Source organism: Canis lupus, chromosome 24, assembly GCF_048164855.1.
Source record: "Canis lupus baileyi chromosome 24, mCanLup2.hap1, whole genome shotgun sequence".
Classification (NCBI taxonomy): Eukaryota; Metazoa; Chordata; class Mammalia; order Carnivora; family Canidae; genus Canis; species Canis lupus.
This window is the reverse complement of record NC_132861.1, coordinates 6,017,246-6,044,299: the sequence shown is the minus strand read 5'-3', so window position 1 is coordinate 6,044,299 and position 27,054 is coordinate 6,017,246. Positions and strand designations below refer to the sequence as shown.

Genomic DNA, 27,054 nt, shown 5'->3' with positions numbered 1-27,054 from the left:
TAAGAGTGATTCTGAGAAGCTGTAAGGGATCCGAGGCCAAAGATCTCGGCCCAAATTAAGTCCTTGGGTCTCTCCTCTGTACAAATATGTCTCACAGAGGAAGGCCTTTTGGCCAGATAGGACTTGGGACCCTCTGAGAACTTCCTGGGGTTCTACTTTCCTTGAATTTCTAAGCCTTCATTTGTGAAAGACTATCTCATATTCATGTCTTTTCAAGTGAGTAGACATCCCAAAAATTATTAAATCACCATCATTTTAGATCCATGGACACACAAACAAAATGATGGCATCAGTCTGAAAAGTATACCTCAACAAGATAAAAACATATGTAATGTATTTAAAACATGTATGACAAATGGGATTTCCCCAAGAATATTAGAATTAGGTAGCCAATTTTTAATCTGTTCTGATAAAGAAAACACAGTTATTAGATTCATTTTAAAAAGAAATTCTCAAATGAAAATATTCAAAACCATTAGCCGGAACCATTATCTCCTTAACATTAGTCAACATCATGTTACTTCATGCTGCTAAAAAACCAAATGGAGGGCAGGCCTGGTGGCTCAGTGGTTTAGCGCCGCCTTCAGCCCAGGGTGTGATCTTGGAGACCCGGGATTGAGTCCCATGTCAGGCTCCCTGCAGGGAGCCTGCTTCTCCCTCTGCCTGTGTCTCTGCTTCTCTCTCTTTCTCTCTGTGTGTCTCTCATGAATAAATAAATAGAATATTTAAAAAAATGAAAAAAAAAGCATATGTAAAGCAGCTGATTGGGGGGAGAAGGAGGAAGGGAAACAGAGTAGAAGCATCCATTTCAAGATTCACAGGTATACTCAGAAGGGTTAAGAGGAGGAAAAGGAAAAAAAAAATAGGGACAGATTCTTTACTTTCTGTTATGTCTCAAGAAAATCACTAAAGGGAAAGATGGGGTGCCTGGTTATAGCTTTCCTTTTTGGGAAACTAAGACTTCTAGTTCTTTAAATATGCTATGGGGGTACACAGCTTCCAAAGCATCTTTTTGAGGGATTCTCAGATTTTAGTTTTCATCAACCATTAAAATTTTAAAAACTCAACACAGAAGTTTGGAGGACCAATAAAAGGCTTCTAATGTTAGATCTCAACAAGAAAAATAATGAAAGAGAGGTAGCATCTCCCAATATCCTCTCATTGCAACCGTTTAGAAATATCATAATTTTAACACCAAATAAAATATGGAAAATACAATCTTAGAATATAAATTGTATAATATACTGCTTTAAAAATACTCATTGATGGGATCCCTGGGTGGCGCAGTGGTTTGGCGCCTGCCTTTGGCCCAGGGCGCAATCCTGGAGACCCGGGGTCGAGTCCCATGTCAGGCTCGCTGCATGGAGCCTGCTTCTCCCTCTGCCTATGTCTCTGCCTCTCTCTCTCTCTCTGGGTCACTATCATAAATAAATAAAAATTTAATAAAATAATAAAAAATAAAATAATAAAATAAAATAAAATAAAAATAAAAATACTCATTGCACTGTATTTTTCTCATTCAGTGCAGATCAGTGAAATCTATGGGCTAGCTAGCACCAGCCAGCAGACACTACCTTCATTCAGCCAAAGCAGCAAACCTGTGAGTGAAGGTCTTTTGGGTCAAACTAGCCCATCCACCAGCCCATCTCACCAATTCAAACCCATTTACCCTCTGGTTAGTTTTTAGTGGATAATGGAGGTCATTTGGCAGAAATTACTCAACTTCTCCCTCCTTTCTGGCCCCCATGAAAAGATTCATCTTTATCCACATTTGGCTTTAGCTCTTTCTCTCCATTCTCAGTAGAAGAGGTATCCTCCCACCTGATTCTAGATTCCATAAGCTTCTATCTACTTAGGGATGCCAAGTCCATTATCAACTTCCCTCTCCATATTATTTGACATTCCACCCACTGAGAGGTGGAGTTCTATGTACCCTTCCTTCAGATCGGGATAGTTCTGTGACTGCTGTGACCCGTAGAACATGGGAGAAATAGCACTGAGCCAGTTTCTTGTCCCAGGCCTTAAGACAGTGGCGGCTTTCTCTCCCTGTCTCTTGGAACATTCTAGGAATCCTGGGCTACCATGTAAGAAGCCTGACAACCCTGAGACTACCATGCTGAAGAAGCTTCAATTGATAGCCTCAGCTGAGCTTAGACTTCCAGCCATCTCTGCAGAGGCTCCAGACATAATGTCTTGGACTGTCCTGACTAGACCATGTACTAGCTGAATACTACCAAGCGACCCCAGCTGATGTCATGTAGGCAAAAGAATTGCCCACTTTTCTGGGTGGCTCAGTGGTTGACCATCTGCCTTCAGCTCAGGGCGTAATCCTGGAGTCCCAGGATCAAGTCCCATAGTGGGTTCCCTGCGGGGAGTCTGCTTCTCCCTCTGCCTGTGTCTCCGCCTCTCTCTCTCTCTCTCATGAATAAATAAAATCTTTAACAACAACAACAAAGAATTGCCCAGTTAGCCCTACTCAAATTGCTAATCCATAAAGTCATGTTTTCAAGTGAATAAATTTTTGTTTCATTTTTTATACCATAAATACATCTTTTCCAGCTACTTCTTTTGGAATATAAATAAACCTATTCAAGCCTGGCTCAATCTTTTTTTTTTTTTTTTAAGCCTGGCTCAATCTTTTCAAAATTTCTCATTTTACTCTATATATCTCCTTTTACATAACACACACCCTCATTTTCTCTTTACTTTCATTTGTGCTCCCACCTTTCATTTTCCATCTTTCCACAATGGTGCTTCTTCCCTACATGCTAATGAAAATGTTTTTGCCAAGACCAATGATGTTTAGGTTTTGCCTAAGATAAATTGTTAATTATTAGTTCTCCCCTTACTTGCTCTGTCACGTGATATTCTTGAACAGTCATTCCTTTAGGAAATTCTTCTCTCTGGTCTTCTCAATTCCACTCCCTCTTGGCTTCTGGATCTCTCTTTTCTCCAATTTCTTCTCTGCTGCCTGTACCTTAAATAGGCTTTTCCCAAGGTCCTCTTTTTTCCACTTATCTCTTCTCTACATGCTCTACAAAGTCATCATATCCATCCCTACATCCACTGCTTTAAGTAGATGCTGTATCCTGAAACTCTAAGTCCGTATTTGTAGCCTAAATCTTTCTCTAGAACCTAAAGGCCAACTCCTGACTGAGCAGCTCCATGTAAACCTGGAGTGTTCACACCCAACAAATGCAAAAATCACCTCGCACTGCCAGACTGCCATTCTACCGGACTTCCCAGTCAGCTGGTAGATGCAACATCTACTTGCAAGTTACACTTGACTCCTCCTGCATCCAAGCTTACATTGAATCTACCCACTTAGTATATCTGGAATTGGTTTATTCTACCTTTTCCTGTTTCTAAAACCATCATTAAGGATTCATCACTTCTTCTGACAGATTCCACAGGCTTCTGGATTCAATTCACTAACATCCTGCTAGGGTGTTCACTCTAGGTACAAATCTTATCATTAACACTCCTTTGCAAAAATCCTTCAGAGCTTCCCCAACAGTTTCAGATTCAAATTCAAATTCCTTAACATGACGTGCAACACCCTTACCTACTACTTCTCGTCTCCTGCCTCTTCCCACTTGTGCCATTATAGCCAAGTACATGGATACACCTTCAGTATCATAAATTCACTGAACTTTCTTATACTGTCAGCCTCTGTATCTGCCATTCCTGCTACATGAAACATCCTCCCCTGACTTTTAAAACAAATTAATAGTCATTTTTCATTTAAAGCTCAATTTAGCTATCATGTCCTCAACAAAGCCTTCCACCTCCCTCATTCTGTCTTAGGTGACTTTCCCAGTGTGCTTACTATGTGCTCTTCTCTATCATGACATTTATGAAAACATAATTTTCTATGTAATAGCCTATTTAAAAGTCTATTTGAGCACTAGACTAAGGTCTTGAAGGCAAGAATTTTTTTAAATCTTAGTTCTCCAATCATATTTTGGCACATATCAGATACAGCTATTTGCTAAATGAAAAAATAAGTGAATGAATGAGTGGCATGCATTTAGTTGCCAGATTTACCAGTTTCATGGAGACTTTTAACAGTACTACAAAAAATTATGAAATTCATGAAAGTAAAAGGGATAATACTAAAGACAGACTGTATCATAATTCACCTTCTCAGCTTTTCCTTGCTTGAATGAAGAAGAGAAATCTTTTTGCTTTTCTCAGAATTTGGCACTGGAGCCTTTAATTCAAGCCCAATGTCATTTCTTAGAGCTTCAGAGCTAGAAACAAGAGAAAATCATGTCACAGATTTAAGAGGAAAATTGTCAGGCAATATTAAACAATAAGCACCAATATACTAATCAAAGGTACTTCTCAAAGTCCCTTGCTTCATGCAAAGGTGCAGTAAGTATCAAAGCACTTCACTACCTTACTTATTTGGTGCAGAATGTTTTATTTCAAAGACTCTAAAGAATTTATTATCAAGATCATCATAAATCCAATGACTAATCAAAATTCTAAAATATACAAAGAGTAACAGACACAAGCAGGATTAAAATATTCTGACCTCACTGATTACGACTACTCCAAATTATACGACTGTATTGAAAGTGTGTTACAAGAAAAAAACACAAAGGATTAAAGGGCCATAGTACACTATTCCAACTTGATCAGCAAAGGTCAGGTTCCTTCCATTTAGATATCTTCTGGTCTACCATTTATCTAAAGCTTCTCCAAGCATTTTAATGAATGTTTTTTTTTTTTAATATTTCCCTAAGAAACTTATAACCTAACACATTTTATTCCAAGGTCTACAACTTGATTTGAAAATGTATTTCTATTTGTAGTGGTAGGATTCTGAGGAAAAATAAAGATTCAAGACAAGAAAGGTTCAAAAAGAAGTTGCAAGTAATGTAAGAAAATCACAAAGCCTTCCAAAATCCTTCCCAAACTTATATTTCAGATGAGGTTTAATACAATAAATTTCTTTCAGGTTAAAATGTTAAATAAGATTAAGAGACCTATTAATATCTCTGTACTACTTAAGTGAGCACATTTTTGGTTTGACCACATTTATTGGTTGCCAAGTCTTTTCCTTCAAAATAGTATATGGTCACATTTCTACAAATACTTGATGGTCACATTCTACAAATTCCGGAAGTGACTTATTCAAAATTCTCATCATCATCACCAATGTCCTTGGTAGCTACATTCATTCTTTGTAGCCCTATGCTCCATTTAAAATCTCCTTGGAAATCAGCTTACAGTGAACAAAAAATTTTCACAAAAACTGAATTTTTATAAGCAGATAACATCAGCATTAGAAAAGTATGACCCCAGACAACTGCTTATCCAATGGAGGTTTGAATACCAGTTATAATATCTCAGGAAGGGAGAGATGGGGACAGAGACAAAGAGACCTTTTTTAAGGGTTGTTTTCAGTAATTGGGGGGATAGATTTATGAATTCAAAAAAGACGTCAGTGAGAAGCTTAGTAATAGGTAGATAACATCTTGGGCCACTCTTATCTGTTTAAATACTGGGGTTATAAGTAAAATTTTTGTTTGAAGAAGATTCTACTGTTTCCAAAAAGTGTGAATACCATTGCTATTATTAAACTTTGATTAATGATAACCCAGACTATAATACATCCAGTGTTGGGAACATACTACCTTGCAATTCACCCTGGTCCCTGTGGTCAACTACGATTGTTATGAAGTATTTCCTTAGATTGAAGTGAATACTTCTGCAAGTATTCACTACCCTCCATCCCAGATCAGGACTGAAACACAGAAAAAGTCACATTCCTCTTTTATAACACAGACTCTTCTTCCTTTTGCATCACCCCTAGCACTTGAACTAGTGTTCCACAATCAATAAGTTCTTCAGAAATTATATAGTAAAAGTTATTATTATGAAAAAGTAAAAACAAAAACAAAAACAAAAACTAACCAAGCAAATAGATCAGTAGAAAAATATCCCAATTGTTCACTGCAGGACTTCTGCAGGGGCAATCCAGGTTCTTCGGGCTTCATAGAATATTCATTCTTAACTGAAAGTTTTAAAGTAGGGACTATTTTAATTCTAAAATCACTGGGGAGGGGGGTTAATGTTAATCATACACACAAGCCCTAATCAAAAAGCAGTTGCCATTTTTTACTCAAAAGATTTTACAAAGCAATATTTTTAAAATAGAAAGCAATTTATAGATTTCAGTTCGTAAAACATGAAACCACCCAAGTTAGGACACAAAATGAAAATATACATTGCTCACTCCAGGACATCCTCTTTCAACTAGATTCTAAACTTAGTGGCAGGTGTGCTTAAAACACATTCAAATGAGTTTACTTATTAACTTATTTATAGGTAAATGTCAAGGATAGAAAATATGTATGGGTCTGCAGTAAGCAGCTGTATTGTCAAAATATGACATCTGATGCTTTTTTCTCTTTTCTTTGTCTTTTTTTTTTTTTTGCAGCTGCTTATCCTCAAAGCAAAGATGAAATGACCAGAAGCAGACGTGGTTATGACCAATAGGGAGGGTGTTAAACAGGTGGTGATAAGCAGCTGCTCTATTTCCACCAAGAGCCAAATGAGAGGTTGCAAAGAGGATCTGGGTCACCCGTTAGCCATTTCCAGAAAGAACTCTGAAGCTGTAGTGGTTGAGAGTCATTGGAATGTTACAGAACAGACTCACTAATCTTCCCTGAATGTTAAAAACACACAAATACACACACACACACGAAAGAAGGAGGGGTGTCCTATATCATCTGGAGTGTGAGTTTATAGAAGATAATCCTTAAAGTGTTTTTCAGGCCTCTTTTAAGAAAAACATTATCTTAATTTTAAAAAGTTTCCATCAGTATCTCAGGCCTAGAAAAACCATACTCATTGACCAACAATGACTCCAGTAGAATTTAATTTCAGAAATTGGAAAATTAATAAAAGAAAATTTAATAAAAGAAAAAAGAAAAAAGAAATTAAAAAAGAAAAAAGAAAAAAAGAAAAAAAAGAAATTGGAGTCTGTCCTTTTATAAGTCAAATTAAAGTTAATTTAATCAGCTTAAGTGTTTAGATGCTGGTGATACACATAATACAATGTAGGTGAAGAGTTTAGAAATGTGAGATCTAACGGAAGCATTGACACTAATTATCTGTGTCTAAAAATCTAAAAGAGAGGGACAACCATCCTATTAGCTTAAGTAAACTAAGTTATGAGCAAATGTTTTGCAAAGCAGAAAGTATAAAATAATTCAAAATTAGTGGTCCTGCCTTTTAGACACTCATACAATGACACGACATGGTTAATTCCATTTTTAAAAAATTTATTCATGATAGACACAGAGAGGGAGAGAGGCAGAGACACAGGCAGAGGGAGAAGCAGGCTCCTGCTGGGAGCCCGATGCAAGACTCGATCCCGGGACTCCAGGATCACGCCCTGGGCCAAAGCCATCCAGGAATCCCGATTAATTCCATTTTGAAGAATAAGAAATGATGGCAGCACCTGGGGCACTAAAAAGAAACACCCTGTGCCTGCCACAACACTGCATTTGTCCTTGGGCAACACATTTTAAATTTTGGAAGTTGTAAATTTTTTTTGTTACAGGTAGAGAACATGTTTATTTTCATTTTTTCCCCTTTACACTATAATTAATAGTAATTACATGTTCTTTACAGTACACAGCATCCAGTTAACCTTTAGCAAATAAAAGGCATCAATGGAAAACCAACTTAAAAATGTATAAATATAGTTTTTGTAGAATTTAATTAGAACTTTTCAAACCTTTGGAAATCTCGTTTTCACTCACCGGTATTTGAGAAATAGGTTTTCCAGTATTTTACCACAATACTCATTTTCTCTATTGTCAGTGGTTCACTTAAAGTAATGTCAGCTCCATGCCCTGAAACACAACCTAAGAATTTTTGTTTTAAATATTGACCTTATGATTTCTATTTGGAGAAAAAACAATATGTCCAGCAGGCACATACCTCTAAAATTTTCAGGGGTTATAAAAACAAACAGCAAATGTGTATTTTTCTTCTTGCCAAATCTGAGAGGAAAAAAGTGTTAAAATGAAGCAAAATCATCATTTAAAAAATTGAGATTCGATATTTTACCTTACTAAGAACTAAACTAGAGTGGTTTTCTTTATTTCTTTAGAAATTGGGGATCCCTTTTTACTTTTTATTTATTTTTTAAAGTTTTTATTTCTTTAAGTAAGCTCTACACCCAATATGGGGTTTGTTTCTTTGTTGTTGTTTTTTTGTTTTTGTTTTTTTTTTCCAACATGGGGTTTGAACTCACAACCCCAAGATTAAGAGTTGCATGTTCCTCTCAGCCAGCCAGCTGCCTCATCTTACGATTTTTTTAAACTGTTAGTTTATACAAATCAAGATTCAATTTTCCCTTTCCTCTGTTTTTAGTTCTTTTTATCTTACTCTTTATATATATATATATATTTATTTATATAAATATTTATATAAATATTTATATAAATATATATATTTATATAAATTTTTATATATATATATTTATATATATATATATATATATAAATAAATAAATAAAAGGGTCATTTATCTTACAGAATTTTTCACATTCTGCATTTTAATGATTTCATCTCCACAGCATTCTTTAAATATTTCTTTTTTTCTTATATTTCTTGTAAACTAGTGCTTAGGTCTGGAATCTGGATAAGATTTAGGCTCTTTTTTAAGCAAGAATAAAAGTGGTCTTTTTAAACATAGCTAAATTTGAGATGCTACTTTTACTAAACTTCTGTATTAATGCCACCATTTTAATTGTTAAAGAAAAGTTATACATGGATGAGAACTACATTTTAATTGAGATATACTGAGTAAAATAGATTGCCATTCCTAAAGTGGGTGGGTTCCATCTAATTAATTGAAGACCTAAATAGACCAAAAAGTCTGAGTAAGAAGGAACTCCTCCAGCCTGACCTACTTAGCTAGGACCTTGGCCTTTTCCAGCCTTCAGACTCAGACAGAAATATGGGCTCTTCTTGGGTCTTGAGACTGCCAGCTTTTCAAATGAAATTTATACCATCAGTTTTCCTGGTTCTCAGACCTTCAGATTCGACTGACTACACATTGTCTCTCCTGGGTCTCTGGCTCACCAAATACAGATCTTGGGACTTCTTGGGTTCCATAGCGCATGAGGCACTTCCTTAAAATAAATCAACTTCTTTCCTTCTCTACCTCTAGGTAGATGGACAAATAGATGATACATAGATAGACAGATAGATAGATAGCCATCCTATTGGTTCTGTTTCTTGAGAATCCAGAATAATATAGCCACACTTTGTTATCCATTCATCTCTCTATGGACATTTGGGTTGCTTTTACCTCTCGGCTATTGTGAATAGTGCTGCTATGAACATGATGTGAAAGTATTTCAGACACGTCCTTACAGAGGAATGTTTGGCCAAATGTCTGAGCACCCATGGCCCAATTAAGCTGACACATAAAAATTAACCATCACAGTATTATATGCATACATGGAATATATTATTCAGCCTTAAAAAAGGAAAATATGTTAAATACTCCAATATGGATGAACCTTTAAGACATTATGTTAAGTGAAATAAGCCAGTTATAAAAAAAAGTAAATACTATATGATTCCACTTACATGAGGTGTTTAAAGTAGTCAAATTCATAGAAACTGAAAGTAAAATGGTGGCTATCAGGGGATACAGGGAGGGACAAAAAAAAAGCGTTGTTTAAAAGGAACAGAATTTCTGATTTGCAAGATGAAACAGTTCTGGAGATATATGACAACATATATCAGCAACAATGTGAATACACCTAACATTACTGAACTGAACACTAAAAAATGGACAAGATGGTAAAAATTTGTGTTATGTGATTTTATCACAATAAAAAATATCCCCTGCAAAAAAGTTATACATGGACTTTCAACTGTGCAGGGAATTGGTGCCCATATCCCTCACATTGTTCAAGGTTCAACTGTATACGTAATTTATATACCTGACTCACATATATCGAGAACCACTGTGTGCCAGACTCTGTGCTAGGCTCTAGGGGATATCATGGACAGGTCTCTGCTCTCACGGAGTTAATAGTTTCTTGAGGGGATCAGACATTGAACAAATCACTGTAGATAATTAATTAAGTAGCCAAATATGTGCCTAGTGTTGTGAAGGAAAGCCGCAGGGGCCAGGAAAGTCTATACCTGTGGAACGACCTTACTCTGCAGCCTCGGGCTTCTAGGCAGAAATGCCTCTGTGGCTGACTAGGGGTTAATCATACAAAAGGTAGAATTGGGGGGGTGGGAGAGCAGAAACAGATAAGAAGTAAAGTACATTCTGGACAAACAGAACTGGCTGCAGGAAAAGGCCCTATAATAGAAAGAACAGGTAAGTCTGAGAAAGTCAAAGAAGTCCAAAGTGGTACAGAGCATCTGAGGAAGAGACACATAAGACCAGAGAAGGTACAGAGGCCTTTAGGCCAAATTAAAGATTTGGTATTTTATTAAAATGGACAATGGGAAGCTATTAAGCTATTAACATGACTGTATTTGCATCTTAGAAAGACCACTCTGTCTATGATGGGATGGACAGGGGGTGATGTCAAAGGGTGGATTTGGGAGACCGTATTGCAGTTAGGCCAGCAAGAACTGATGGTAGAGAAAAGTAGCCATGACGAAGAACTTTCTTTAAAGAAATAAATAACTCGGAATATTTACTAATTACTTCAAACAAGCAGAATATTGCTAACATGTGACATGCATACAACTGAGGTTTCTTCAGGCTTGATTCTGCTCTATGAATTCTGAGGAGTTTAGGCTAACAGAAAAAAGAAGAGAATGAGGAAATGAGAAGCTTGGGCAGAAATACTACCAACAAAACAGGCATACATGGATTGATAAGGATTAACTGGCAGACTGGACATGGAGGTAAGAAAGGCACATGAGCATATTGGTGGTAGGAGGTTTTGATGGCATAGTGGGTGACAAGAACATCCCCTGCCACAGTGTAAGTATTTCATGTATGCTTTTAAGTGAGGTATAATGGAGGTATGACAATTGGATGAGGAAACAGAAGTGGAAGGGGAAAATGGACTGAACAAATAGGACCACAGAAAGAAACGTACAAGATGGTTTAGCCAAACTGTTGGAATAAAAAATATTTTGCTGACTCACAAAGAATAAATTATAAGCTTAAATACTCTAGCATTATAGAATTTTAAATAAAACAGAGTCTTTGCTTTTAAAAATATTCTATTTTTTTATTTTACAAACTGATGTTATTGGCACAAAAATAGGTTAGATTTGGATATGTGTATTCACATGCCTCATGATGACATTCAAATTTCAAGTTTTATATCAGAGTTGGAATTGCTGGATTTTTGTCATTTGTACAGAATCAATTACCCACCCAAACACTTCCCCTGCCAGTAAAACCCTAATTGTGATGCTGTACGGGAGCTCCACTAATCAATAGAATTCCCAGAATCCAACACACCAGTCTGGAGCCCAGCTGTTCATTCACATTCTGTACAGATCAACAAGCTAAGAGTTTCTAGTTTCCAGGATCACCAAAAAAAGTTCTCTTCCTAATGAATGAATGTCCCTTAAAACCAAGCAACACTAAAATAAAGCAAAAATCTTTCATCCACTCCAATTAATAGCACTTCTTCCATATACCAAAGTCAAATTGCAGGTTCTGAGACCTTATGAGTACCTTCTCAGTTGAAATCTCTTGGGTTTTAAAAATTTGCAATTCTTTGGGGGGAGGCATTCATTTCTCCTTATGTTTCATACAACACACTATTTAAATGTCATGACGGTTCTTAAGACCATACTCTACATATAAGCCTGGATGTTGATATTCTAGTGTCCCTTTTTCTATGCCTGTCTCTAGTATTCTCTGGAACTGGAAGCAGTAATAAGCTCAAGGTGCAGCCGTACAGATGCCCAATCTAGCCCCTATCCCCAGGTCTGGTCCCTGGTAGCTGAAAAAAGTTAAAAAAATCATATAAAGTACTTGAGCTGAGTTGTATACTCGGCTGACTAAAGAACCTCGAGAAAGCCATGGCCTCTGAAATCTATCATCTAATAAGAGGACCAGTGGGGGATCCCTGGGTGGCACAGTGGTTTGGTGCCTGCCTTTGGCCCAGGGCGCGATCCTGGAGACCCGGGATCGAATCCCACGTCAGGCTCCCGGTGCATGGAGCCTGCTTCTCCCTCTGCCTGTGTCTCTGCTTCTCTCTCTCTCTCTCTCTCTCTCTATCATAAATAAAAAATTTTTAAAAAAATTAAAAAAATAAAAATAAAAAAAAAAGAGGACCAGTGGTGTCTTATAAGTCTCTATGAAGCCAGGGGAAATTCCTAAAATAATTTCCTTTAGAGTCACAGGACTTATAGGGACAAAAGCCAGTGTCCCTTTTGGGTGGTAGCCTTCTTGAGTACAGCTATCCTTTATGCCATCTGTGAGGCAAATGCAGCCAAACTAACCTGGCTGGCCTATCTGGGACTTGTAACAAATAATGGTTTTTGCTAATAACTTAATTAAAACAACCATTTTCAATGAGAAAATTGAGAGCTTTACTATATATGTGAAAGCACTAAGTTCACTTGCTCCTAATAGGGCACCTGTGATGAAATATAGTTGAGTTCTGAGAGTTTATTCTGGTTAATAGCGAAGGTTGGTGTGCTCTGTTTCCATGCTATTCTTCAGAACAGTTCCTGCTGTGAACCTCGTAAGTCAGGGTCACCACGTTTAGAGTCAACCATCAATTTATAGAATAATGTTTTTAGTATAACTACTTCAATATTTTGTTGTTATTTTGTTTATCATCAAGCATTCAGGGAGCTAGGTCATGCCAATTGGGTAATAATATTTACTGAGCTGCATGGTCAAGACAAAGATGTTTTAGAATTGGGGATACAAAAAGACAGCTTGTTACATGGATCCCTGTAGCTCACAAGATTAGGTTTTCTTAGTGAATTAATAAGTTAACGATCAGACAATTGAAACTACATGGGAAAAATAAAATCAGATCCAAACTTGATTTATAGCCAGGGCAGATGGAACCACATTCTGCATTCCTTTGCTACTGCTGAACTGCTCGGAGCTCACAAGGATCACAGAATTCTAAGAACTGCAGAGACACTTCATGGAATGGAAAAAAAAATTACAATTTTAGACAGGATCCATACATTATTGATGAATTTAAAACATATTTTAATTTTCCATACCTGCCTCTGGGAGATAAAGTATTAGGATGTATCTGAATTATCAAGTATCTGCTCTTTTTTTTTTAAAAAAAGATTTTATTTATTTATTCATGAGAGACACACACAGAGAGAGAGAGGCACAGATACAGGCAGAGGGAGGAGCAGGCTCCATGCTGGGAACCTGACATGGGACTTGATCCCGGGTCTCCAGGATCATACCCTGGGCTGAAGGAGGCGCTAAACCGCCAAGCCACCTGGGCTGCCCAAGTATCTGCTCTTTGAGCGTGGTTCAAATTTGGAATTCTGAAGCCAAGCATATGAACCCTTCAACTACCTTACAATATTTTATCAATGGGTAGGCTTTGAGTTCCTCAGGCTCAATAAAAATGTATTCATAATATGAAATCAAATGGGGGAGTACTATTAAGAATGTTAACCTATAATTGAGATGTGCCAGAATTCTTTTTTTAAGATGTTACTTATTTGAGAGAGAGCACAAGCAGGAGGAGGAGCAGAGGGAAAGGGAGAAGCAGACTCCCAGCTGAGTAGGGAGCCCAACACGGGGTTGCATCCCAAGACCTCAGGATCATGACCTGAAACAAAGGCAAATGCTCAACCAACTGAGCAACCCAGGTGCCCCTCAGATGTGCCATAATCCTCAAGAATGTCAGTCTTTTTAAATAGGTTGTTTACATTTTATTCTAAAATAAGTCTAACATTATAGCTAGCAGGCTATATACTTCATTCTTCAATAGAAATCCATGTCTTATATAGATTTGTAATTATGGGCTCTAATATTGCAAATAAGTGTGGACATTTCTACTCTATATTAAGCTCCCCATTAACTGATGAAATATATAAAGTACCCAGAGAGAGAAATGAAAGATAAATAGTTGCATATTTTGCAAGGTCATCCAGATTTTGAGATATTACAAAACAACAAGGATCTGAAAGGGAAAAATCTAAAATACAGCAAAAGAAAAGCTAAACAAGACATTTCATTTTGGTTTAGACATTAAATGTCAGCTCAAACTCAAAAGATACAGTGCTTTAGGAATGATAAAGGTTTAAATGCCTTACAAATGGGGCAGTAAGTTCACAAGACTCATTGCTCTAAGAAAAAAAAACACAGTTTCAAAAATATAAACATGCTCCACAAGAGTTTAAATAATTCATGTCATAAACTCATAACAGTTCTGAGGGCAAGAAAGGGAATTCCAGAGATATGCTAAGCCTCTGAGGCCAGCATCATGAAAGGCAAAGACTCTCCAAAGAAACTATCCCCTTTTTAGGGAGGAAGACAAAAGCTGTGCAAAGAATGCACTGTCTGCCCCGGATGGCATTTCTCCCACATATCCACACAGGTATTCACTCATACCCACAGCAAGACACTGAGTACTTTACTAGTCAAGACCTGTCCTAGATATTGGGCATAAACAGAACAAGAGACAAGAAAAACACATCCAGGGGTTTTCAAATGATCCTCCTTTTCTTTTCAAATAAATGTTTTTATAGCAAAATATTAGAACTACCATGTGCATTTCTGTATATTTAGTAACTTCATCTACCTTCTCTTCTTTGCTGAGAAGTCTTTAGCTGTGTTATTCTGAGCAAAGAAACCACCAGTGGGGAGAACTCACACAGGTGAGCATCAGGGAGGGAGTTCTCTCCAACCTAGCCTTTAATAATTGCAACAAGACATAAAAGTTGTTCTTAAATAGAACTTTAATCTTATCCTGTTCAACATGTAGCTTCAATGCTGAGAAAATACAAAGCCTTTACTACATTCAGAGGGACCTGGCTAGGCTCCTATTCTTGGAATGAAGGGAGAGATCAGCCACACTAATTTGTCCTTTGCTCTTCCAAAATGATATTAGTTCATAGGAAGTTTGGCATACACTGAATGCATACAAAGAACATGAAGAGAAAAAAGAGTTCAAGTCTGAGTTTTGTAAAAATAAGTCATGTGGCGCTTAGGCAAATCACTTCACCCTTTGTTGTTTGTCATGTAGGGATGACAAAACCCTGCTCTACCACCCTCATAACACTGTTGTAAACATGTTGGAATACTATAATAAATGCAATTATTATGATGAGGTCCCAGCCAGGGGAACTCTGTAAAGGAGTTGTTTTTTAAAGATATGTTAATAAAATAGGCAGATCTTCAGAAGGAGGACAGTTCACAACATAACTTGGAAGTGAAATCCACTTTGAGGTAGTTTGCCTGGTTTGATTAAGGTTAACATTCTCAGTGGAAAGCCAAAAGAAATGCAGATGTTCACCTGTTCTTAGAAACCCCAGGAGCTGCATCCATCTACCCATCTCTCTTTTTAAAGAAACTCATCACTTTGGCTTTTTCCCATTCCAACTTTTCTTTTCCCATAATGTAATATGCTTGCTCCTTTTCATTCAGGGATAATAATATTGTCTCTGAACATTCTCCTTTAGTCTTGAAAGTCCTGTCTTGTAATTATTATAAGTCTTTATATATTTCAATATTATCTGCACTTACGCTTTCTCTATCAAATTTTCTTGTAGAAGGGGAACACATTTGTTTTGACCTAACTTTGTTTAAAAACATCCAAAATGGGAGGCACTGGCATGGCTCAGTTACTTGAGCATCCAACTCTTGATTTCAGCTCAGGTCGTATAGCCACGCCAAAAAAGCACCTAACTCTCCCACCACCAGACACTCCAGATCTCTAGCATGGAGTGGATCAAATAGAAACAGAATGTCTATGGAGCTACAAGATGAAACAAAAAATCTAGAAGGTGATATTGATCAGGACTCAACAGCTTCAGAGAGCCTCAGGGCTCTTTCACATTAGGACATCTTTGAAAGAGACAATTTTAGTCCATTGCTAACATGACATAGAACTAAAAGTGCTCACTTGCTTTAGTATCTGCCATCACAATTAATGAACTCTGAAAAGATGTGCCATTTTAAATGACATAGTTATTAAAAAGGAGTACCTATGAGAATAAGGTAAGTACTATATACTAAATAAATTTCTACAACCAATTCTCACATTCTCAGCCACATCAATTACTTTTTAATTAAAATGATAATTCCTATAATAGTATGTCAAACTGGCAATAAAAACAATGTGTACACCTATTCTGCCCATGAAAACATCTCATCTTAAAAATTAAAGCATAAACAGTACCTTCTTTTAAGGTTTTTAAAAAAATAGAAATGGGTTTCAATAAAAACTATTATAAAGATAACAGAGTCAAGGTTTTTGAAGTTCACCTAATTAATTCAACTGCTTCCAGCTCTTCGGCAGTTGGTAAAGAAGTCATCTTCAGGAAAACCACATCAAATGGGCAGTTCTCCAGAAGTACTGCTGCCTGTTCCACATCCCTCATGGTTATGGTGACTTTTGCAATATTTGAAAAGGATTTCTGAGCAATATCTGCCAGGTACTGAACAGTGACATCTCCAACTAATAAGAGGTCTATTTTTGCCTGAAAGAGAAGAAAAAAGCAGAAGTACCACAAAATTAGTATCTGATCATCGAGGAGATGTCATGTACCAGAGGATACAATAAATAAAGGTGACAACACAATGACTGACTGTGCAAGTAGACTGGTCAACTCTAAGGAGCTCACAGACAGGAACTATTAATTTCTTGTCTTCAGTACTAGGGTGGTAAATAGATCTGAAGGTCATGCTATTTTTAAAAGTTTTGCCTACAAATGCTATTCTGCTGTGACTTTCCCACCAGTTTCTTTCTCATCCTAGGAACAATAGATAGAATTTGTAAGGCCCGTTTCCCAGTCACTCATCCTGCTGGAAAATCCACCTACTAGTGAGAAAAACAAACTGGTGACTCTCCCAAACCATTTATTTTGATGAATGCACATTCCAGAGAACAGAGTAAGATCTAAATTCCTAAATCCCAAGAGACACTCATAGTCTTTTCTTTAGATGGAAAATACGTGCTATTCAAGCCCCAATATTTTAGAGCCCAAAAAAGCATCTTTATTTCCTTTTGGGGTTATTTTCAAGGACATTTCAAGTAAGAAAAATATAATTTCCATCTTCACCTTCTATTTTCCTATGTTTTATTCTCTACAGTTATTGAACACAATCCACCAAAACTGTCAAAGGGGCATGCTTGAATTCATGCAAAGAGTGGACAGTTGGAAGTGGCAGGCCACAGAGGGTCCTTGCGAGAAAACAGATTTGGTTGCTGACCAGAGCTGAAGCCAAAGAAGTGGGTGAAAGAGTTGGAAATGCCAAGAAAGGCAGCTTGCCAAAGACACAACTCCGCAGGGCATGCTGGTTAAGGTGGTCCATCATGGGGTTTTCTCTCCCCTTCAGCCTGCTTTCCCAGGGGTTGCTGGAAGGAACATTTAAGGTACAAGAAATCGGTCAAGTTCAAAATAAGCAAAACTTTGGCACTTCTCATTTCTATCTGCCTTTTAATTTCCTTCCTTCTTTTGTTTAGAAAAAAAGAGATGAGTCTTCATTTAACCATTTAATCCCCTCCTCAGAGGCAACCACTGTCTATAGTTCGGTCTACACACTTCCACATGATTTCTATGTCAGTCATATGTGTGTGTGTGTGTGTGTGTGTGTGTGTGTGTGTGTGTGTATACTCCTCAGAAATGCCAGTTGACTGGGAACATCCTCACTTTCCAGGCTGTTATAGATTTATTCTCTTCAATATATGTTTTCTATCATTTGGTGGGATATGGAGTGGAAGGAGAACATGTGCCCATCTGTCATCTTGATCCAATGTTCCTCATTTATGATGATAATTTATTAAACCATTGTTCTTACAATGCTATAATGAACACCTTTGTAAATATATCTTTGTACATATGTATCTTTAGTCTCATTAAATTGAAGATAACTGTGGATGATTTATGAAGGATCTAATTATGAAAAACAGACAGGATTGAATCAAAGAAATAAATGAGATTAATGTTTAAAAAGAGAGAAAAATGTGGAATGTATACAGAATGGAATACTACTCAGCCTTAAAAAGTTAGGGAATTCTGATACATGCTACAACATGGGTGAACCTTGAAAACATGCTGAGATAAGACAGACAAAAAAGAAGAAATATTGAATTATTTCATTAATATTTTATGTCCCTAGAGTAGGTAAAGTCAAAGAGACAGAAGTAGAATAGTGGTTACTATGGGCTGGTGGAGACAAAAAATGAAGTTAGTGTTAAATGGGACAGAGTTGCTTTTTGGAATGATTTTTCAGAAGTTCTGAAAATGGATAGTGAAGGTTGCATAGCATCATAAATATAATTAATAACACTGAACTGCACACTGAGAAATAGCAAAAGTGGTAAATAGTATGTTATGTATATATTACCACAATTTTAAAAAGGGAATGAGGTGGTGATACATTTCTCAACACGGTTGAAGCCTGAAAACCTTATACTCAGTAAAAGGAGCCTGTCTCAAAAGACCACATAGTGCATGACTCCATTTATATGAAATGTCCAGAGTAGACAAACTCGTAGGGACAACAGGCACTTTAGTGCTTACCAGGGGATACTGAGGTTGAAGTGACCCCTAAGAATTTCTTTTTGGGATGAGGAAGATGTTCCAAAATTTACCTTGATGATGCTAACACAATTCTGTGAATATAATAGCAACCATGGAATCGTACACTCTTTTTTTATAATTTTTTATTGGTGTTCAATTTGCCAACATATAGAATAACACCCAGTGCTCATCCCATCAAGCGCCCCCCTCAGTGCCCATCACCCAGTCACCCCCACCCCCCGCCCACCTCCCCTTCCACCACCCCTAGTTCGTTTCCCAGAGTTAGGAGTCTCTCATGTTCTGTCTTCCTTTCTGATATCTCCCACTCGTTTTTTCTCCTTTCCCCTTTGGAATCGTACACTTTAAATGAGTAGAATTGCACGGTATGTGAATTGTGCCTCAATAAAGCTGTTTATTTTTAAAAGAAAAGTAAATAATCTTTCTACAAATAGGCATTAGTCCTAAAGGCAAAACTATAAGATCAGAAGGTAAGCTTTTGTTTTTCAACTTAGATACTGCCAAATTGTTTTCTCCAAAAGCTAGAAAAATTTATTTCCCTGCCAACAGTGTTTATGAGTACCATTTCCCCAAATCCTTAATAAGACTGACTAGTCTTTTTATCCCTATATCCATAACATATACTTTTTACTTATTAATCTTAAAGCACTGGCTAGAACATTCAAAACAATGGCAAATAGCAAGAGTAACATTGGGCATGCTTGTCTTGTTCCTGAGTTTAGTGGGAATAATTCATATGTTTTTGCCACTGAATATAATACAGAAGGTTTCTGGTCAATACCCTCTACCAAGTTAATGAATTTTAAATCAGAAACGGGTGCTGAAATTTACCAAATGTTTTAGTATCAACATGATCATATTTTTTTCTCCTTTATACTATGTTCTATTAGGTAGTAAATTCCATTAATAGAGTTTCTAATGTCAAGCCATAATTGTCCTGCTGGGATAAGCCTATAATATATGGACTAAATTCATTGGTATCATTTTAGATTTTTCCATCTATGTTCCTAAGTGAAACTGGATACATTTTTTGTTCTATCATATTGCCTTATCTGGTTTGGGTATCATCAGGGTTATGCCAGCTTTGGAGAATGAAGCAGAAAGTTTCAATATTATTCTATGGTCTTGAATATTTTATACAACAGAATTATCTGCTTCTTGAAATTTAGATAAACATGTCTGCAGAATCTGGGCCTGAAGCCTTTTAGAGAAGATAGATTTTAGAGTACATTTTACAGTTCCTTATTGATTATCAAGAAATGTAGATTTTCTACCTTAAGTGAATTTTGTTCATATATATTTTTTTAAATATAATTTTTATATTTTTAAAATATAATTTTTATATTTATATTTTTAAAATATAATTTTTAATCCATTTTATCTCTTTTCAAATGGATATGTTTTTAAATGTATATAATGTTATTACTTGCATTGTTATTCTTGCTTTCTAACTGAAGATTAATATATAATTAAATTTCTTATCTCCTTTTTCTTGGTGATGCTTTATTAGAGACTATAGAACTGTGTGGTCCAACATGATAGCCGCATGTGGCTATCTAAATTTATGTTAACCAAAAATAAAGCTTGAAATTCACCTCAGTTGCACTAGCCTTATTTTAAGTGCTCAGTATCCACATAGCAAGTGGTTGTCCTATCAGACAGCCTAATTATAGAACATTGTCACCACTGCAGAAAGTGCTTTTGGATGGTACAGTACCCCAAATGGCACTGATGTACCCCCCACAGATCTTGATATATATTGTGTTTATGTTCATTCATTGCTAGTTTGTAATTTCACTTACTACTCCTATATTAACCTAAGAGTTACATTAAACACCTACATAAAAATCTTTTTAATTTTCAAGAGTTTAGGGTTTTGGGTTTTAATTGTTTTTGACTATTGACTAGTTGGTCATTTCTTATTTCAGTGTATTGCCAACAGAGAATGTATTCTACATGACTACTCCTTAGAATTTGTTGATATTTTCTTGTGGTATAGTAAACAATTTTTGTTAATGTTTGTTCCATGGATACTTGAAAATAATGTGTATTTTCTGCTGGGCATATATTCTGTATTTTTTAGACAGAACTTAATGTTTTCTTTCTTATTTTAGGTCTACTTGACCTTTCAGTTTATGAGATGTGGTAAAATCTTTCCTTCCTAATTATAGTTTGTGAATTTATCAATTTATCCAACTATAGACTCTATCTAATTTTGGGTTCAATATATATAAAGTTCATGATAATTATACATGTTCACATATTCACATTAGATTATATGTTATTATATAATAATAACATATGTTATATAAACTACAATGTTACATATAACCTACAATGTTTATATAGCCCATTTTATTTTATTTTATTTTCCCATTTTAAACATATATCATACATTTTAAATATATATCATACATTGATAATTGATATGGACAGAAAACTATTTGAAACATACTTCCTTGTGCTTTTTAATGCTTTCCACTTGAAATTTTTTTCTGGTACACAGTAGTTTTCCAAAGCTATTTTGATCCTTTCTATATCATTTTGATTTTGTGTAAATTTTGTAAATAGCATATATCCGAATTTTTAGGTTTCTTTTCACAATCTGTGATTTTTGTTTTTAACATAGGAATTTAATTAATTACATTAATGGCACTAATATACATTAACTAAGATCATGTAGTAATCAATGTTAATTGCGAAACATTTATAACTTAATATGAAACGGTATTATTACTTTCATTTGTTGATTCAGGATTCCCATCAATGGTAATTTTGTTTCTTTTTTCCCATGCCTTTTGTTAGGATGATCGAATTTTCCTTTCTCCCCTCCTGCTGCTCCTGTAAGACTTTGGGAATTAAACTCCTTATTTCTATTACTTAATAGTGGTATTAGGGCCCACAGCTCAGTGCTAGTTTTACCTGGTAAATACTTCCAAGGTCAAAAATCCCTTGCCTCTGAACCTTGAAGCTATTGGTCCATTTTCGTCTAGCATCCAGCTGTTGATGAAAAGAATAAGCTGCTTTATTTTCCTTCCAGTGCCTTTCCCTTTATGCTGTGGGTTCTGATGGTTTTCTAGGGTGTGTCTGGGTATGAGTCTTACTCATCCTACTTGGCACTCAGTGTGGATCTTTGGCTCTGGAAGTTTCCTTCAATTTTTCAATTCCCTCTGCTTTCATCCCTCCCTGGCAATTTTCCTCTAAATGCGGAACATCCACCATTGATTCTTCATGTCTCCATTTCTCTCAAAGAGAGTGCCTTTCATAACATCATCAGCTCACTTGTCCAAAGATTTTTATGACTTCACTTAATGTGTTTGGTCACTTACTTCTAAGATTTTCCTTTTTTGGTAATTCCTCATAACTGGCTGTTTTTAGGATGTGATATCCTCACTGAGAATACAAATTAGAATTTTAAAAGTTTTTTCTGTCCCCTTAATACCCTGTCTATGGAATAATTGTGTCTAGTATCTGCATTTGCATCTAGTTCTGTTAATGTCTGGAGATCAAACATTTAGGTTATTCAAACATAAACACAAATCAAGGACTAAGCTGACATGTACAAGTAGTGTCCCCAGTGGCTGCTTCCTTCAAAGACACGACTGTGGGTTTGGTGTGAGTGGTCAGGACAGTGGCAGTAAACCCAGAGACCAGAGAGGCTGGAGCTAGTTGTCAAAATAATAATGGAAGGCACTACTCTGAAAGCCAAGCACTTTATTTTATTTCCCTCCTGGGCAGAGCTGCCGTTCCTTTACTCCTCCTGGTCAGTGATAACGGTCTGGAAATTACCAACACCAGGAACCCGGATCCCACACACAGTTCATTCTCTTCAGGATGAAGTAGGTGTGCACTGGGAGAGTCCAAGGGGTAAGCAATCCAGGGACCCACCTGTGCTTTGCATACAGCTAATTCTTCACCAGGTGAGCACCATCTGGTCAACTTCAATCAGTTTCTTCTAACATTCAGTCTGGGCTACCACTAGAATTGTTTTCCCTCTGCATCTCTTCTTTAGACCTTTTTAAAGCTGCAGGTCTTGTTCTTTTCTTTTAGTGGCAATTTGATCCCATCTGCTTTCTAAATTCCAAGTTTTCCTGTGAAATTTTTTTTTTTCCCAGAAAACAGCTACTTTGTTCAAACCAAGATCCCAGGAAGAACTATATATTGCATTTGGTTAGGTCACTCTTGGACTTCTAATTTGGAATATCTGCGCCCCCCCCCCCAGCCCCACACTCCCCCCCCCCCATTTCCTTGTTGAAGGCATCAGCACATGTTTAATTAAGTATGTCCTACTCTGGGGTCTGGATTGGACCAGAGGATTGATTTGTGCCAATCTCACTAACCCTAACCCTGTTTCAAACAGGTAAGAATTCAAACTCCTTAGCATGGCCTTTCAATAGCTTAATATCAACCCATGTCACCAGCCTTATTTCCTTCCATTTCCTTCAAATGCCCTATGTTCTAAGAAGACAGCATAACACTTTGGAATTTCTACACTATAGAGTATCAGGATCTTTCTAGAGTGTTCCCTTTTCATTTTATAAACATCTCTCATTTCCAATAGCACTTTAGGAGCAGTGTGGGAATCAAAGTTACTGTGGTACTTTTGAGTTCAGATTGTGAATCTCCATTGCAGCACAGGATTTCTTCTATATCAATATATTCCCTTGTGAATCAAATGCCAAAAACTAAAATGGTCATTAACAAGTGGTCATAAAAGGAGCGATTACAGGTTTTTTTTTTTTTTAATTAACCTGGTTAATTGAAGCAACCTATGACCATCTAAAACTAATCTACCACAGACACAGTGATCATTTGCCTTCCAAACTGAGACATTTTTGAGAATGAAAGGGGGTGTTATTAATAATTGCACTAAAATAATATATATAAACCAAGGGGTCCTGGGCTATGAATAACTTGTAAAACTTTCTACTACCAAGATTTCCTTTCAAACATCCTGCCACTTTGCATCTGCTTAAATATTATTGCAATCTATTTATTCTCTCCACAAATATTTATTGAGCTCCTACTGCAAGGCAGATGCTGTGTTGGGAATACAAAGTGAACAATGTCCCCGCCTTCATGGGGCTGACATTCTAGTAATCCTTTTTTCTGCTGCTCAATATACCTTTCAGTCTTTGGAACACAGGAAGAAACACGTATACGGCTCAATTCCAGCAGAGCTACTACTGATTCTTTCTTAACGGCTGGATGCAATGCAAAGAGGGCAAAGGCTTTCCAGGCACATAGACCAGGTTCTGTTACCAAGTCCAGCCACCTACTAGTGGCTTTCAGTAAAACACTGCGATCCTCAACTGGAAGGCAATAATACTTAAATCCAAGATCATTACAATGCTAGTACAATGCCCTGTGTTTGGTAGTTATTGCCATGTTTTCTCAAATACCACCAGACCTGTGCACAGAAAATATCCATTCAATCTGATGGAGAACAGAGGAAGTGGAGTTAGAGGGGTAAACAAGCACTGAAAACAGCTCTAAGTCAAATGACTCTTTGCCCTAGAGCTCTGAGCCCTAGAGAAGGGGAAATAAGGCCCACAGAGGAGAAAAGGTAAGCCATGAATAACAGAAATCAACTGCTAACTTGAATTTCCTACTAACGCTGATGCTTCTGACTGCAATATTCCCTTCAGAGGCCCAGGGTCTAATTTCCCCAGAATATCTCAGCTAGTATGAAGAGATGTCAAGAGGAAACTCCAAAGAGCAGGACATAGGTACCCCAGGAGAAATCTAAGAGGAAAGATCCAGAAAGGGAAAAGGATGTGCAACACCACTAACAGGCTGTTTTGCACAGGGGTCTATAGTTGTGTGCTGTGGTGTGAGGTACTTCACAGGGAGCATGAAATAAAGCAGCTCTGGAAAGAACTGACTTCCAAAGAACTGACCATCAAAGGCTTCCTTCTCTGCTCTACAAAAATCGGTGCCATAGCACATGTGGAATGTTAACCAACAAACTACAACACTGCCCTAGTCCACTATCCCAAAGTAACAAATTAACTGAATAGCTTATAATTCAAATTAAATCTGAATATTCAGTTAAAAATATCTTGTTGGCAGTGTAACATGAACACAGGTGATGAGAAGAATCTACTGACAGGAATAATAAAAGGAAAATGAACAAAACTTTCTAGTATATTCTGCCTTGGGAAACTGCCTTTTTAGGATGTCCAAGATTTTCACCTGTGAGCAACACAACCTGATGCATGACTTCATTAGGTGGGTTTTTTTTTTTTTTCTATTTGAATTGCGTACTGCACCTTTTATGTTTTTTTAAACAAAAACAATACATAGTCACTGGGAAAGACTGGAAAATTCAAAAGAAGCCTAAAGAAAAAATAAAAAGCATTTGTAATTCCACCACCTGAGGATGAACACTACTAAAACCTTGGTGTAGATCTTTGAGGTGTGGGCAGTTTTTCTATTTCCACATCGTCGTCACCAGTGGTTCTTTATCCACTCAGTTTGATTTCTAAATCACAGTACCACACAGGGCACCCCAGTCTCTACAGTGTTTAAAACACTGGATTTCCATTTGCAATCCGCAGCGGGCTAAACCCTTAATTAGTAACAGCAGGTGCTGAAGTGCTTAAAGCAAATCACTCCTACATTTTAGTGAGTTGTTATTTATGTCATTCTTATCACCAGGAGCAGTGCTGACAATCAGCAGCAGCTGCATGGGCTGATGCTCTCACGGGGCAATTGCTGGCCTCTAGATTCCCCAGGAGTCAAGGGATTTAAACAGCTCTATCAGGAGAAACTGAACAGGCTGCTCTTCAAATGCAAACAAAAGGTTCAGTTGGGGCTTCAGACTTTCCAAGGTTAGGAAGCCTCGATTATTTAGGTACTACTAGATAATCAGATTTTATTCAGAGTTCCATTTTGTGCAGCTTTGCCTAATCCTGTACCCTCACATACCAATTTTTCCTTTGAATTTAAATGGGTGCTTCCATTTTGAAATGATTAAGAAAACTGTATTAAACTGGTCCACTCCACAGTGGTAATTTCAGGAAGCTTGTGCTTAACTAAAGAGGGAGGAGACTGAAGCACGCAGAACATTCTAAGGGCAAGCGGCTTTCAGGCAGCCCAAAAGGTTTGCCTCTCCTCTATCAAGATCCCTGAAGTAAGAGAGCCCAGCACCATCTTGTCTTGCTTTCTGGGGTGGGTGAGGCCCTTCCTCCTCACAGGAAGGCTCGTCATCACCTTTTTCTTCTTCTTTTTTTTTTTTTAAATCTAAAACCGTCATGGAAATGATTTTGTGCTTCTGCTAAGGGGAAGATAAATCAGGTGCTTTCAAAAGAGGCCAGCGGGCTTTCTGAGATCCCGGGAGGGTGGGAGGACGTGTGAAGAGCGCAGATGCCTTTTCCCGCCGACGGCTTCGGTTTCCAGGCACAACCGCCCGCTGCGTGCATGGAAGCCTGAGGAGGACACGCGAGGACTTTTTGGCCCCCATGCCCGTGAGCAAACTGAAAAAAGCATGCCAAGCTGTGCAGAGACAAGAATGCCCAAAATAAACTTTTGCATGTTAAATAAACTTTCCTATATTCAAAGTAACACCGAAGTTGTCGTCATTCACATGCCGGCCTGATACCTGCTAAGTCTCACTCCCGGTAGCCCTCTGGATGGTTGGTTGCCCTGAAAAACGGAGTTCGACGAGCGTCAAGCGCCTGACAGGCACGTCCGTGTAGCCGGGCTCGGCGCGCCCGGGGCATCCCGCCAGGCGGCCCCGGGGGCGGCCCTCCCCGAGCGAGCGCCTCGCGCCCCCGAAATGAGCGAGACCTGTGCGGCGACGGGCCCCCGGCCGGCCCGCGCGCCCTCGTGGACGCAGCCGCCTCCCCTCCTCCTCCCCTCCTCCTCCCCTCCGCCTCTTACCTGGCCGGAGACTTGGCCGCGCTCGGGGCAGCTAATTAGGGCCGCCATGGCCCGCTGCCCACGTGCCGGTCCCGGGGCAGCCTCGCCGCAGGAGGAGCTCGGCCTCGGCCTCGGCCACGCCGCCGCGTCGGCCGCCCCCGCCCCCGCCCCCGCCCCCGCCCCCGCCCCGACGGCTGGAGGCCGAGGCTGTGGCGCGCACGCCCCACCCCCTCCCCCCCCCCCCCCGCCTTAAAGTGGCCCTGCCGCGCGGCCTGGGCGCCGGGGAGCTGCAGGCGGCTCTGCCGAGGCCCGCAGGCCGGGCGGGAGGGGCCCCGGGGGGGGGGGTCCTGGGGTCCGGGGCCCGGGGTGCACCGTGTCAGCCGCACGCTGCCCACCCACGCGGCGACAGACCCAGCGCCGCCCTCAGAACCGCCACCCTCGCCTGGAGGAAGCGGAAGCAGCGCCT

At 38.2% G+C, this 27,054-nt stretch overlaps 1 protein-coding gene across 12 annotated transcripts in view; it reads right to left on the bottom strand.

Moving 5' to 3' along the window:
• SOHLH2 (spermatogenesis and oogenesis specific basic helix-loop-helix 2) overlaps positions 1-26,742 on the bottom strand; it is a 73,814-nt gene extending 47,072 nt beyond the window's left edge. For 6 of the 12 annotated variants that reach the window (XR_012017057.1, XR_012017058.1, XR_012017056.1 and 3 more), the window contains exons 1-7: positions 26,610-26,730; positions 21,648-21,725; positions 16,447-16,661; positions 7,963-8,024; positions 7,782-7,886; positions 5,926-6,025; positions 4,143-4,253 (exon numbers count right to left, since the gene is read on the bottom strand). Coding sequence is in view for 9 of the 12 variants with exons in the window: in XM_072797404.1 (XP_072653505.1) it covers positions 4,143-4,253; positions 5,926-6,025; positions 7,782-7,886; positions 7,963-8,024; positions 16,447-16,661; positions 21,648-21,725; positions 26,610-26,657 (719 nt within the window). In the remaining 3 variants the exon portion in view is untranslated. Of the gene's footprint in view, positions 1-4,142; positions 4,254-5,925; positions 6,026-7,781; positions 7,887-7,962; positions 8,025-16,446; positions 16,662-21,647; positions 21,726-26,609 lie in introns of all 12 variants that reach the window. The other 6 variants (XM_072797412.1, XM_072797405.1, XM_072797407.1 and 3 more) reach the window with 4 other exon arrangements.
• Between the last annotated feature and the right edge of the window lie 312 nt (positions 26,743-27,054).